Source organism: Lipotes vexillifer, unplaced genomic scaffold (assembly GCF_000442215.2).
Source record: "Lipotes vexillifer unplaced genomic scaffold, Lipotes_vexillifer_v1.1 scaffold1396, whole genome shotgun sequence".
Lineage (NCBI taxonomy): Eukaryota > Metazoa > Chordata > Mammalia > Artiodactyla > Lipotidae > Lipotes > Lipotes vexillifer.
The window spans coordinates 917,397-931,685 of NW_006777671.1; the positions used below are offsets into that span (position 1 = coordinate 917,397).

At 39.3% G+C, this 14,289-nt stretch overlaps 2 protein-coding genes across 2 annotated transcripts in view; one reads left to right on the forward strand and one right to left on the reverse strand.

Moving 5' to 3' along the window:
- Window positions 1–6,779, reverse strand: part of CEP57 (centrosomal protein 57) — a 46,587-nt gene extending 39,808 nt beyond the window's left edge. The window contains exon 1 of the mRNA XM_007451255.1: window positions 6,537–6,779. Within this exon, the coding sequence (XP_007451317.1) occupies window positions 6,537–6,581 (45 nt within the window). The 5' untranslated portion in view covers window positions 6,582–6,779. The remainder of the gene's footprint in view (window positions 1–6,536) is intronic.
- A 1,028-nt stretch (window positions 6,780–7,807) lies between these two features.
- The window catches only part of FAM76B (family with sequence similarity 76 member B), an 18,845-nt gene continuing 12,363 nt past the window's right edge, over window positions 7,808–14,289 (forward strand). The window contains exons 1-5 of the mRNA XM_007451256.1: window positions 7,808–7,894; window positions 8,725–8,789; window positions 9,659–9,713; window positions 10,763–10,918; window positions 12,708–12,907. Of these exons, the coding sequence (XP_007451318.1) occupies window positions 7,808–7,894; window positions 8,725–8,789; window positions 9,659–9,713; window positions 10,763–10,918; window positions 12,708–12,907 (563 nt within the window). The remainder of the gene's footprint in view (window positions 7,895–8,724; window positions 8,790–9,658; window positions 9,714–10,762; window positions 10,919–12,707; window positions 12,908–14,289) is intronic.

Sequence of the window (14,289 nt, forward strand, 5' to 3'; positions counted from 1 at the left end):
ACTCTTTCCTGATTTAGGTTAAAGTTCTAGATCTGTGTAGGAAACTGTTTACCACTCAAGTTCACAGATGCCAACGAAGAGCTAACCTTGCAAACAGCCCTTTCTAAAAATAACAAGTCATCTGGAATTATGGAAGATTTCAAGAGAGAATAATTTTCTGTCTTCAATGCCATATGCATCCAATCATGGTACCTGAAAACTATGGAAGGGCAAAGGATCCTTTAAGCATACTGTTTATGCTATCTTCTCTCATATTAATATTAGAAACAACCCATAAACCTCAAACTCACCTTGCACTTTACAACCTACACTTTCATTATCTGGGTTGATCTTCACAACATTCCTGACAAGTAAGCAAGTAAGAAAGTATCTCCACTTTATAGTTCAGGAAAATATACTTGGATTTATTTTCAGAACAATGAACATGGTATCTTAGATTTGTTAGCACCTTGTTTTCTCTAAGCACGCTCATATTCTCCTTTAATTATCACAAGAACCCTATGAAGCAAACATAGCAAATATTACTGTCCCCATTTTGTAGGTGAAAAAAGAGGCTAAGAAAACATAAACCATTTGCTTCAGGTTTTACAGCTACTAAGGAGCCCAAGTCCAGCTCCTAATCCAGTCCTCTTTCCAAATATTTTTCCGACTAAAATGATATGATTCTAGGAAAAACTTTCAGGATTAAAGGCAAAATGTTTAACCTGACCACTTTCTTTCCTGGTAGCTTTAGTTGTTAGAACAAACATCCTACTTAGGAACACTTACAACTCAAATATTTATTTTTTATTTATTTATTTATATTTTAAAAAGACTATCGATTGATTGATTGAGGCATGCAAGCTCTTCGTTGTGGTGCCTGGGCTTCTCTCCACCTGTGGCGTGCGGGTTTTCTCTTTTTCTCTCTCTAGTTTGGCGCATGGGCTCCAGGGTGTGTGGGCTCCGTAGTTTGCGGCACACAGGCTCTCTCCTTGAGGCACGTGAGCTCAGTAGTTGTGGCGCGTGGCCTCAGCTGCCCCACAGCATGTGGGATCTTAGTTCCCCGACAAGGGATCAAACCCGTGTCCCCTGCATTGGAAGGCAGATTCTTTACCACTGGACTACCAAGGAAGTCCCCTCAAATATTTATTAAACATCTCTGTGTATGACACTGTGTTAAGTGTGAAGGATGATAAAAAAATGTACTATTACTTGCCTTCTTTTCAAATGTAATGTGCAACACAGCTGGAAGAAATAAAAATCAGGTACATAAAAATTTAAATACCATTTAGCAGACCATACACAAATACACAGAAAAGATAAAGCAGTATGACCAACGCGGGGTTATTCCAGGAATCTAAAACTGTGTGAACATTAGGAACATCTTTTGATGCAATCCATGCCTTTAAAGTGAAAATCCATATGAGCAACAAATGCAAAAGAGTAGTCAATAAAATTTAATATCTAGCCATTATTAAATAACTTTTTTCTTATGGTAATCAGAAAATTTACCAAAAAAGTGGCAACATATTTAATGGTGCAAAATTTAAAACATCCCTTTAAAATTCAGGAACAAGGCAAAGAATCTACAAGACAACTTCTTGTCAATGTTGTGCTGTTATTTCCTAGCCTGCACATTAAGATAATGAAAAGAAATAACAGATGTTAAAACTGTAAAGGAAGAATCCAAACTTCACTGATTATTACTGTCTCAACAGAGAATACCAAGAACCCTCAATTATTAGAACTGGAGTTTAGGAAAGTTGCTGAGTAAAATTAATATGCAATAATAATAATTCTATATACTAGTTAGAAAATGCAACTTATGAAAACATATAAAAATAAAGTAACTAGAAATAAATTTAATAAATATACAAGACCTGAAACTATAAAACTTTACTGAAAAATGTTCAAATAAATGTTACTCCAAAAAACTGGAATAACATGTTCAGATAGCTCAAAATCCTAAAGATATCAGTTATTCCCAAAATGAACTAGAAATTCAATTCCATTTCAATCAAAATTCCAATACCAGATTCTAGAATTTCTACTGAAGAACAGCGGAGGACCAAGAATAGCTACCATTTCTTCTGAGGAACAAGGAAGATAGTTGGCCTCTCAGACCAAAAAAAAAAAAAAAAAAAAAGGAAAGCATTAAGACAGTGAGTATAGAAAAATACAACAGTGGAACAAAGAGCCCAGTAACATGTCCATACACATATGGAAATTAATATACTGACAGCTGGAATTGTAAACCACTGGGAAAGGATGAGTTTAAACAAGTAATGTTGAAATGCGTATCATAAATAAAACATCCCTACCTCATAAGCACACAGATTAATTTCAAGCAAATAAAAGACAATAGGCCCCAACTTTAAAATCTGTAGAGAAAAATAAAGAATATCATTAAGGCCTTGGCTATAAGGAAGAATTTAGCCAAAAAGCAATAATCATTAAAGAAAGAATAAATTTTACATTAAAATAAAGAACTCTTGCTAATCAAAACATATCATAAAAAAACAAGCCAAAGAGCATTATAGGACTCCTAATAGTTGACTAACATCCAGAATACGTAAAGAATGACTATAAATCAGTAAAAAAAAAAAAAAAAAAAATAGACAAACCAATTGAAAGAAGGCAAAAGATACTAAGAGGCATTTCACAGAACAAGAACAAAACACACAAAAGACTAGTAAAATTATGAAGAAAAAAGTGTATCTTCATCAATGATCAGAGAACACAAATAAGAATAAGAACAGGACACCACACTCATCTCTCAGCAAAAAAAAAAAATTGACACAACACCACCGGTTAAAGAGGATATAGATTAAAGGGGACTGTTGATGGGAATGTAAACTGGTACAATCACTTTGGGAAACAATTCAGCATTACCAAATAAAGCCAAAGATGCACACACTCTATGACCCAGCATTTCACTGAATTATTTCCTCTCTCTCCTCAAAAAAAAAAAAAAAAAAAAAAAAGTCAGTCATAAGTTTCTAAACATACACTACAACCCATTACTAAGTTGTAACCCGCAGTACAAACCTGTGTTTCAAAAATCGCTGCTCCTCAAACTTTTTGGTCTTAGGACGCCCTTACACTCTTAAAAATTACTGAAGACCCCAAAAAGCTTTTGCTTATGTGGGTTATATCAATTGATATTTATCATATGAAAAATTAAAAGAGAAAATTTAAAGATATTTACTAATATAAAAATATTAAACCCATGATGTTATCATAAATATAATTTTTGAATGAAAAATAACTACGTCATCCAAAAAATTTAGTGAAAAGAGTGGCATTGTTTTACATTTTTTGCAAATCTCTTTAACTGTTGGCTTAAAGAAGGCTGCTAGATTTTATTTGCTTCTGCATTCTCTCTGTTTTGGTTGATGTCCATGAAGAATCTGGTCTCCCACAAAGTGGCTGGATAAGGAAGGACACTGTAGACCCCCAAAGGTCTTCAGACCACTCTCTGAGAACTGCCACGCTAGAGAAAATTTTGCACATGTGAACATATAGAGATGATCACAACAGGACTGTTTACAATACTTGGCAAACAAATGAACAACCCTAAAAACCCCAAAGCCCATCAAAATACTATACTATACAGAAATATAAAAGAGGCTCTATCATTTACTAGTTGTGTAACCTTGACTTAACCTCTCTGTCCCTCATTTTGCTCATTCAAAAATGGAAATACTAATGCCAACCTCATAAGATTATTATGAGGATTAAATGAGTTAATAAATAAAAAGTATTTAAAATGCCTGCCGGATAGTACTATACTAGTATTATATATTATTATAATCTCAAAATGTGTGTGTGTGTGTGTGTGTGTGTGTGTGTGTGAGAGAGAGTAAAAGAGAAGCAGGAAGATGCACTAAGGGGCATGAAGGTATTCATTTTATTATTCTCAAAAATAAATCCTTTATATATTTAGTTATGAAATCTATGATACATTCATAAATCATTTTTAAGAGAAATACAGAGCAGGTTTGTCAATGGGCCTGGCAAAAAAGCCAGGGAGACCAATTAGGAGATTAGCTTATTAATTAAGTCCAAAGTGACCTAAGAGTGTTGACCATGGTTACCGGGGAAAATTTAAAACAAAAACAGGAAAGATATTCTGTTTCAACACTAGGCTGCCTGTACTTTCAGTTATCATTATGCCTGATCATACTTATTTTCCTGAGGCTCTCCACTAGTCGGTTAATACATAGCAATCTTTCAATAAATGTTAGCTGCTAGTTGTTACTCTTCTTGCTGTTGTTGCAGAAAAAGAATGCTTACAAGAACAATTCAAAAGTATCACCTACTTCCATGTTGTTCACATTTGAGATTTACATTGCACCTGCTTCCCAAAGACTGTTATTTGTGAATCTACCTGATAAAATTCCTTGCCTCCTAAAAGCATTTCCATTTACTATACCTATGCTGGGTTTATCAATGTTAAATACAATAGAAATAGTTAATGTTCACAACCCTGAAATCTCATTATGAGTAGCCTTCTGAGTTCATGTTGTAGTTTTAAAAGGTCTTCTTTCGTTGCCTTATTTTATGATTGGCTATATGTTAAGCTGGAGTGCTTTTTAAATTCTGTTGGAAATGCCAGCCTTATTTCTGACAGGACAGTTAAAGTATCTAAGCAGGGCCATTTCTTATACACTGATAAGTTAAATTTAGTAATTTTTGTTTTGAGACATAGTGACTTCCAAATTAGACATTTTGATTTAGCAGGTAAAGTTAAGAAAGTTATACTTTGATTTGTAAAGGGTCCTAGGTATTCTTAGTGAGTATTTCGAATCCACTTAAAGCTGAGCTTAGCATATAAAAATATATATGCTTTCCTATTAAACACTCTATAGGATTTCTGTCCAAGGTTTCTTAAAGACTAAGGGTTGACCACATCCCAGTAACCACTCTCAGCTAGGTGGCCTTGGCAGAGTTCAGCTCAAATCAACATTTATAGGAGTTTTCCTTGCTCAGTCTCCAAGTGCTGTTTTGAAAGTGGTGAAAAGCCCTCCTTTCCCAATTATGTTTAATTATTTTTTCTCCTGATTAAATCTGATTAATCACAACTCCTATATCATCTCATCCATCTACTTAATGACATTTCTTAATAGTCTAATAGCTCGTCTTTTATCTTCCCTTTCACTAATTCATGGATAACTCCAATTGTTTCCTTCCTTCCTTCCTCTTAATCTTCCCTGACCTCTCTACAAACTTGCTACCCCCACAGTGCTGAAACTCTGAAGATCACTTCTGGCCTCATTAACACAAATTTTAACAACAGTCACCAAAAGCTGAAACTGAGGAAAAGTGTGTTTTCACCAAGGTGACTCTGCTTTTACTGTCCCCCTAAGCTTTTCCCCGTTAACTTCTTTGACAACCTTACCCTGATATTCTCCTCTCTCTCTCTTTTTTCATATTTTAACCTATTTTTATAATTCATGTAACCGAACTCTACCTCCACACTACCTCTGCTAAATTCAAATTTTTACAAGTTTTCTGAAAACACCTCTTGTCTTGGCACATATTCCAAAATGCCTGCGGTGAGTTTTTCTCCTTCCTTTTCTGTTCCTGGGACAAGCATTTCCGATTCCTTCACCACCCAGCTAGCTCCACCCTCTCTACCCAAGCACTGCTAATCACTCTCGCCTAGGTTATTCTAGCGGGGCGGCATTTATCAAACTGTACTGTGTAATAATTTAATTACGTGTAGTTTCTCTTCAGTGCTTTGCTCCTTCAGAGCAGGGGTTCTCCCCTATTCATCGGTGTAATCCTAGAGCCTAAAAGTACGCCAGACACTCAGCATTTGCTAGATGAAGAGATAATGGCTCCAGCTTGAGCTGCTTCACATTCACATTTACAGCCTATCTATTCCCAATGCGGCAGGTCCCGCTCCAATTCCACAAAATACCAGTGACTGAATAGGCTGGTGGCTCTTGTAGAGGCCAATGCAATATTTAAGACTGGCTCCCCTTGTCGCCTCTCTAAAAGGGCATTTACTACACATTGAGGTCACCGTAATATAGGAGGTGGGAAGCGCGCGCGCTCGAGGTAGGATGAGCACAGATCGAAGTTACTGGGAGGATGGGAGGGGGAGGCACTGCAAGCAAAGGAATCAGCAGAAGCACTCAAGACTGCGTACAATTCAACAGCTGCCCATTAAGCCGACTAGAGCGCCCACCTGGTCGCGGAGAGTTTCCAAGAGGGGCCGTTACACCCACGAGACCCAGGAGCCCTGTTCTCGCAGGCCAAGGTGTAGGTAGTCATCCCTGCGAGTCCAGGCAACGTTCGGCAACCTGGGGGGTTAGGCCGAAAGATGAAAGAGGCAGGCGGGGGGGGAATGACGTGCCCGGCCTGTCTAAATGGAAGGGTGCAACCTTGACATAGGAGCGCTGGGCGCCGAGGTAGCAAGTGGCGATCTAGGCGCGCGTCGCCGCTCCCCAAAATGGAGACACTGAGCCGAGAACGCTCTGAAGAGTGAGAAAAAGCAAAGGGGCGCCAGGACCGACCCAGGGCCTATTCGAACGTCAACCGCTTCTTACCGAGAACTGAGAAGCCGAAGTCTCAGAGACCGACGCTGCCGCCATCTTCCTGCCGACCTCCGCAGCCCCGGGAGGGTCCGGGTTCGCGTGCTGTTCTTCAGGATTCGAGAGCCGCCCGCCAGGGGCGACCCTAAACCGAACCCCTGATGGAAGGGGCTGGTGTGTGGGCCCCGGGTCTGGAAACCCCTGCCACACACCCCCACAGGGCCGCCCACACTCGGAGCGCACACCAAAAGCGCAACACGTCCTAACGGACGTCCTGGCTAGCCAATCAAAAAATCTGACGTCTTCCGGTGGTAGGAGAATCCGCCTCTTCCCTCGGTGACGTCACAAGGTAGCGGGCCGCAGGGATTGGGCTGGCTGGCTACCGGGCGGCTCTTGAAGGGGGTCTGCACAGGGGCGGGCATTCTCCAAAGGGAAGCGTGGGCGAGGGTTTGTGTTGTCTCCAGTGGCGATTGAATGGGATGACTGTAATAAAATAAAAGCGAACGCGAAGCTCAAAACACTCCATCACTTCCCTTGCGTTAATCGCCGGAGAGAGCGTGAGTTTGACTCGGGGACGCCTCTCCACGTGAGGTACTTACCTTTCGACCAATAACAAATAGAATGAGAGGGAGCTTAAAGATTTAGTCCAATAGAAGTCAAGGGAAAAAAAAACAGTAGGAGCAGAGAGTAAACCTCCGCAAACAACTGCCCAATTGGATTCGGAAGCTCCCACCCAAACCTGGGACTGGCTGCTAGGAAAAGCCGCGACCGGGACCTTTGGGCGGGGTGAGTTTAAAGCGGCTTTCGCGCGCTGAGAGCGTCGGGCTTTTATTGGTCAGCGACTTCCTCCCTTTGTGGGAGCTCCCCGCGTAGCGGGGGTTAGGAGTTGGGCGGAGCGACCGAGTGACGCAGTAGCCGCCCCAGCCAATCAGGGGTGGGGAAGGGAGGCCGAGGAGGAAGCGGATCCGTCGCCGCGCAGCTAAACCGCAGCGAGCTATCCGCTTCGTCTCCCTCCGCCGCTCTCGGGGCCTAAGCGGGAGCTGCTGGGACGGCGTCACTGGGTGGGCTGGGGCGGAAGTGGAGGCGGAGGGAGACGGCTGCGTCTGCAGTACCTTGGTCTCTCGCGTCAAGGCTCTGGTGGGCGCGGGGGAGGGGGAGGAGGAGGAGGAGGAGGAGCCCGCGGCCCGGGCGGCGGCGGCGGCGGCGGCGGCGGCGGCGGCGCCCGAGTTCCCCGTAGGGCCCCGCCTCGGAGCGGGCGGCGGTGGAGGAGGAGACTGAGGAGCAGGATGGCGGCCTCGGCCCTGTACGCCTGCACCAAGTGCACCCAGCGCTATCCCTTCGAGGAGCTCTCCCAGGGCCAGCAGCTTTGCAAGGTCCGTGGGCGCTGGGTGGTGGGCGGGCGGGGTTTCCTCGGCCATAGCCCGAGGGAGCTGGGTGCTCGCTGCACTGCAGCCCCTCTCTCTTCGCCGGCGCCTTGGGGGTTTGGAGCCCTCGCCTCCTCACTCAGAGACCCCGTTATCCGAGGACCTGGGCATCAGCTGGGGAAACCCCTGAGAGGAGGACGGAACCCTGCCCTCTTCCAGGCGACCCAGGAGGGGGCCGGGCCCCAGCAACGTTGAGGGGTCTCAGGGGTGGGGCTGCGTGAGGCAGCCACCTGTCTATGCCGCAGAGACCCCGGGATGGAGATGTTTTCATCTCGGTTTTCTGTCTAGTCTGTCCTCTCCTTCCACCGGGAGGCAGAGAACGGTGTTTGCACTTTCTTGCTAGGAACCTGAAGCCGCAAAGCTGATGGCATCCTTCTTCCCTGTCCAGGAAAGCGAAGCGTCTGGCTTGGGAACAGAATGCTCTATGATTTGGAGCTCCTCCCATCCCATTAAAGCCGGGATGCTGTCTGTGAGCAACGGTGCAAAATAATAAGTAGTTTCACATTTAACCAATCCTTGGAATCGGCCCTGACAGCTTTTTTAAATTTATCTGTTGCGTACCCCCACCATCTAATAAAGACAAAGACACCTAAGCCTTCCCTAAGGAATTATGCTGTAATTGGCTACTTATTTGATAAATCACTCAATTTTCTACGTTGGGGGACAGATTTTATTGATGTTTTAGGCATTTGACTAGGTTGGGTAATAATTTTCCACCAGAAACGTGAAATTTTGAGGACCTTGAGATAGGTAATGACTAACATATTGTCTTATTACAGGAATGTCGGATTGCGCATCCCATTGTAAAATGTACTTACTGCAGATCAGAATTTCAACAAGAGAGGTTTGTATATTGAACAGTTTTTGATTGTTAAAGACAAAGTATTGTCTGTAAGGAATACTTGAGGGTTGTACTCCCATATTTATGTTACAGATTTTTTTTAAATTAAATGGTTTAGTTTCTAAGCTTTAAGTTGTAAGCCCTTTCTGCATGGTAGGAGAGAGAATGCTGACCAAAAATTAATGGGTATTTTACAGCTAGACTTTATACCTGAGGAGATAAAAAATAAATTATTGCATGGAAAATGTACAGCCTTGCTAACGAAAAGTGCAAATATAAACTGTTACTGTTAAACTATTAAAAAATGGCAGAACGTTAGTGCTGACATGGACCTGAGGAAAGGTCTATAGTGTTACCAGCTACCTTCCAAGGGTGAAATCTAGTAACTTGTTACCAGTGGAAGAACAGCACATATTTCTTAATGGAGTGATTCCTGTTAGAGCCTCAGTGCATGCACAAGAGGTTAAGAGAAGAACAAATAATTTCTTCACAAGTAGGTGTGAGCATCATAATACTGGAGAGCGCCCAGTGGAAGGTTAGATAGCCACTGGTGCTGTGCATAAATAGTGGCAAGTGTGAGGATTTTGGAACTAGATAGAAAACAATAGGATTTTTTTATTTGCTTCCATTTAAAATACACAATAAAAATGTATGAAAACATTTATCTTAATTAAGGGGAGCAAATTTGGATAATATACAGCCCTAAAAAGATCCTCACATTTGCATTTTTAAAAAATTCTTATTCTGTGTTAGAGTAAGTTTTAAGTACTACTAAAGCACATGGTACACTTCTACTAATAGTACACTTTGCTTGCTTTAGTTCAGCATCGTGCTGCATAAGTTTCATCATTGATATACAATTTCCTTTTCAGCAAAACTAACACGATTTGTAAGAAGTGTGCTCAAAATGTGAAGCAATTTGGCACCGTAAGTATATCTTATATTTTCATCTTATTGCTGCTGATCAGTTAATGTTTTCACAAAGATGGACCTTTTAAAAGCTATGTATGCTATTGTGTTCTTAAATATTTCAAGTACCAAAATATATCAGGAAAGAAACTTTCTATAGAGAGTCTCATGGGAAGATAAAATTTTAAAACAGTCATATTATGTGCATGTTTATATATATTGAATTTCAGTGGGGAAGTTATGATTTTATTCTTTAAGGAGTCAAATATAGCAAACAAACTCCTGGTTGTAGAGAACCTACTTATAAAGTTTGCATAACTGTACTTTACCTCTTCCTCAGAACCTCTGACAGTTTTTATATAGTGGCACAGTTCAGGCATTTAGTCACAAAAGTCAAGAAGTTACCCTAGTATAAGTTCTTTTCTTATATGTATATTATAGTTATTATTGGTATATTACAGTCATGATTAGTCAAATTTCTGGCCTTAAGGGATTCTAAAATCTTCAGTTGTCTTTTGAATATCAAAGAAAATCAAGGTATGTTTGTTATAGTTATGTTAAATATGCTTGTGCCAGTTTTTTTTAGTTGAAAACTCACCTATTTCTTGCATCAGCTGTACCCATATATGATGAAAAGTTGTTAAATGTATTTTGAATAAATGATATAGTAATTAAGCTAACAGGATATTAAGTTAGTAGAAATTTACTCCCCCAAATATTGGATACATGAAACTTTTCTGTCAGTGTGTACCTTTGTTTTCATTTATTGAAACGTCTTTACATGTAGCTTTTGTATTATATAACATACTATGCAGGTCATAAGTACATTTCTCGCGATCTTATTTAACTAACGAAAAGTTTAATGAGTCTAGAAATGAATGTTAGCAAATGAATAGAAACATAATAAATGTCTTTGACTATGATAGGGCAACATACTTCACAGAAAACTTTTTGCCTATCAGTTTCCTTAATTCCTAAAATATGTCCTGTTCACTGGGTATATTTTATGCAGCAAAATTTTAGTATTTTAAAACATCTCAATTAAAGAAAATATATATCTTTTTCAGCCTAAGCCTTGTCAATACTGTAACATAATTGCAGCATTTATTGGTACCAAGTGTCAGCGTTGCACAAATTCAGAAAAAAAATATGGACCACCTCAGACTTGTGAACAGTGCAAACAACAATGTGCTTTTGATCGGAAGGAGGAAGGAAGAAGAAAGGTATGTTTTATTTATTTTATGACATCTGGAAATTAAATAAAAAACAAGTTGGAAGTTATTATACTTAATGTATTACTGAAGCTTGATGTATTCTTTGGGTCCCTGAAAGCAGGTGGTTAGATGAAAGTGCAGGAACAGTGCATTTTCTCCTTGCTGGCATGATATGTAGATTCATGTTGATCAGTTGGGATTACTCTACTTTAAAAAACATTCTGTGATAGCTATTCTGTACTATTTGGTTATCTAGTATTTGGTGTGGGAGAATTACTAACTGCTTTTAAATCTTTTCAGCCACTTACCTTTTTGCTGGTTACTTGAAGTTGCTGGTGTGAAAATATACCTGATGGCACTTTAACACATATGATTCAAAGTTAGTTATGTGCCTTTTGATATGGGGCTCATATTTTATACCAATGTTTGTTTTCCTCTACCTACAGTGACTTAAAAGGTATCTATATGTGTGTGACATTTCTCTGCTGAGCATTCACACAGGCCTCCTGATGACTGTCAGTTTCAGTTGATTTGGAGGATGACTGTCTCTTTGAGGGGCTCTGCCATGTTCCTCCACAGCAATAGCTGTACCCTAGTTGTAAGACATGTTCCTCCAGCACTTCTCATTTGAACAAATAGAGGATAGGAATTTAATTTTAGTCTTAATTTTGGAAAGAAGTCTCTTTTCCTCCCCGTTGACACGCAGACACTGGCCTCCCATTGTCTGTGAGAGTTGTGTTCTATAAAGTTGCTGCAAACACTGAGTTAGTGAATAGAACTGTTGCTCCTATGGACAATACAGGGTAGGTCCCTGCCTCTGGTCACAACGTGGTAATCAGTGGATCGGTACCTAATCTTGTTTTGTTTTGTGTATGTTTCTGTTTAAATACACTTTAATATATATTGTTGATTGATTAAATTGAACTCATAGTAAACAGCACTATAACTATGCCTGAATGAATCTTATCTAACAGGTATTTTCCACATAAAGTACATCATAGCCGCCTTATGCTTAGGAACACTGTACATCACTTTAGCACTACCTTTGGGGACCATTTTAACAGTGAAATCACTAATAAAAAGCACAAATGTGAAAAACGTGATAGTAGGTAGACTGAAAAGGATACTTGTTTACAGTATGAGAGCTGAAGAAAGGCAGCAAAGCATCACCGTGTTAACCTCATCTGGGAATATTTGCGGTCTAGCTACACACATTTTTTTGCTGTTCTGTGCATGTGGGTGTATGATCACAAAAGTGCTACAAATTGATTTAGGGGTGACAGATAAATTTTAGCTAATAGGTGGTGAATTTGCCAATACAAAATCTGCAAATGAGAGTCGATTCTATATGTCATTCAATCTCATCTTTTCTATAACAGTTTTGCTTTCATGGGAAATACTTTGTCATTTTAGTAGTTACACAGTAATTTAAGAATTTATGATAGTGCTTAGATAAGGTTTCTTTGAAGTATGTCATCAAGTTATGCTTATTTTCTAGTAATAAGAAAATAAGTTTTCCTCTCCAAATTTAAAAACGCCTCAAAACTAATGGAAGTCCACATATTATCCTTTCTAATTTTATGATTCTCTAAATAAGCATTTCCCCAAGTTTCGGAAAAGTCTATTTTTACTTCCATTTTGCAACAGTCTGTGTGTGTGTGTTTGTGTGTGTGTGTGAGAGAGCGAGAGAGAGAGCGCGCACATGCACACCAGCAGTTGAGCAGTTTATCTTAACCTGGTTTCACTTATAGCCAGTTACACGTACATTTAATCTAATATAAGTATTTTCTTTTAAAAGGTTGATGGGAAGTTATTATGCTGGCTCTGTACTTTATCGTACAAGAGAGTTTTGCAGAAGACAAAAGAACAAAGGAAGAGCCTGGGATCGTCACATTCAAATTCATCTTCTTCATCTCTTACTGAGAAAGACCAGCATCATTCAAAACATCATCACCACCATCATCACCATCACCATCGTCACAGCAGTAGCCATCACAAGTAAGTACTTTGAAATCGTGTTTTCCAAAGTCCTCACTGGCATTTTAGTGCCAGATTTTGGTGTTTAACTTTTTGTAAACGCTAGATATGTGTTTGTCTAGTTTCCATTATACGTGGTAAGCTTCTTGTGAGTTACCATGACAGCTTCTAGGGCTGTTCCCCACTTTATTCAGTGTACAGAATTACACATAATGAGTGTAGTTGTTTACCATAAATATAAAGATAGGACTTTTAGAGATTTACAATATAAAGTTATCATATAATGAAGTCAGAATACATCAGAGTTAATTGATGCTTCATTGATTCATGTTATCAAAAGCCTCAATATTCTTTTTTTGTTTAAAGAATTGTTAGGATTTTACTTGTAAAAATTTTATTTACCTCAGTTACTATTAACTTTTTTTAGTTAAAACAAATTTAAACCAGTGACTAGGAAATGTATTTTTGGAGAACAGATTGTAACACTGTCATTTGTGACCATGATGGAAGCATTCTAAACCTTGAAGGTTCACAAAGTGTGAGAAGTAATCTTTTTGACTAACGGTACTTTGCTTTTTTAAAAAACAGACAGGAACTCTTCAAATATTAACAACTACTTGATTTTTAAATTGCCTTAGGGAGAAAAGTTACATAGTAGTAGTATCTTAACCTTTTATGTGTGTAAAGTTTTTTTAAGGTGTAGTTTTAGTCTTCATGGACAAATCAAGAATATTAAAATGCAAAATAAACACAAAAATTAAAACGGAGAAGAAGGGGACATGATACCCACTGATTTTCAGGAGAATTTTTTTTTTTTTTCACAAATTTCTCTGAGCCTTTTTAAAGTTCTAGACAGTTAAAACAGTTTCATTTATAGAAAACTGATGCCTGCCCCAGTTAGGAACACATGAAGATATTTGTGGAATGTAATGTAGTTCTGTCTAATTAACAACATTTGATTCTGAGTTATAGGCAAGCACATATTAGATTATGGGGGTTTATTGAGGCACTGAGATTGTTTGCTTCTCTAGCAATTTTTCCATTTGTCTCACTGTGTTGTAGTGCTTTCTGGATGTAACAGTGGTAGACTGCGTAATGACTTCTAATCTGGCTACTTTGAAGAAATCTTGTGGCCTCTATATCAGTGTATCCCAAGGAACAAAGGAATGTAAACCTTCCTTGATTTTGCTTCTTGCTTTAGGAAAAAATATGAGGAAATAACTACCGTGATGATAACTGTCAGACCTAAGATTCAGTTGAAATGTCCCTTTCCCTTGCCCTTTACAGATAAATTTGTTTTAGCATGATGTGAAAGGGCACACTCAGATTATGTTTATAAAGATCAAATTTTGTGACAGTAACTTAATCTTTTGAAATTAAGGTTTTAGAAGTAAAGGGAAAGA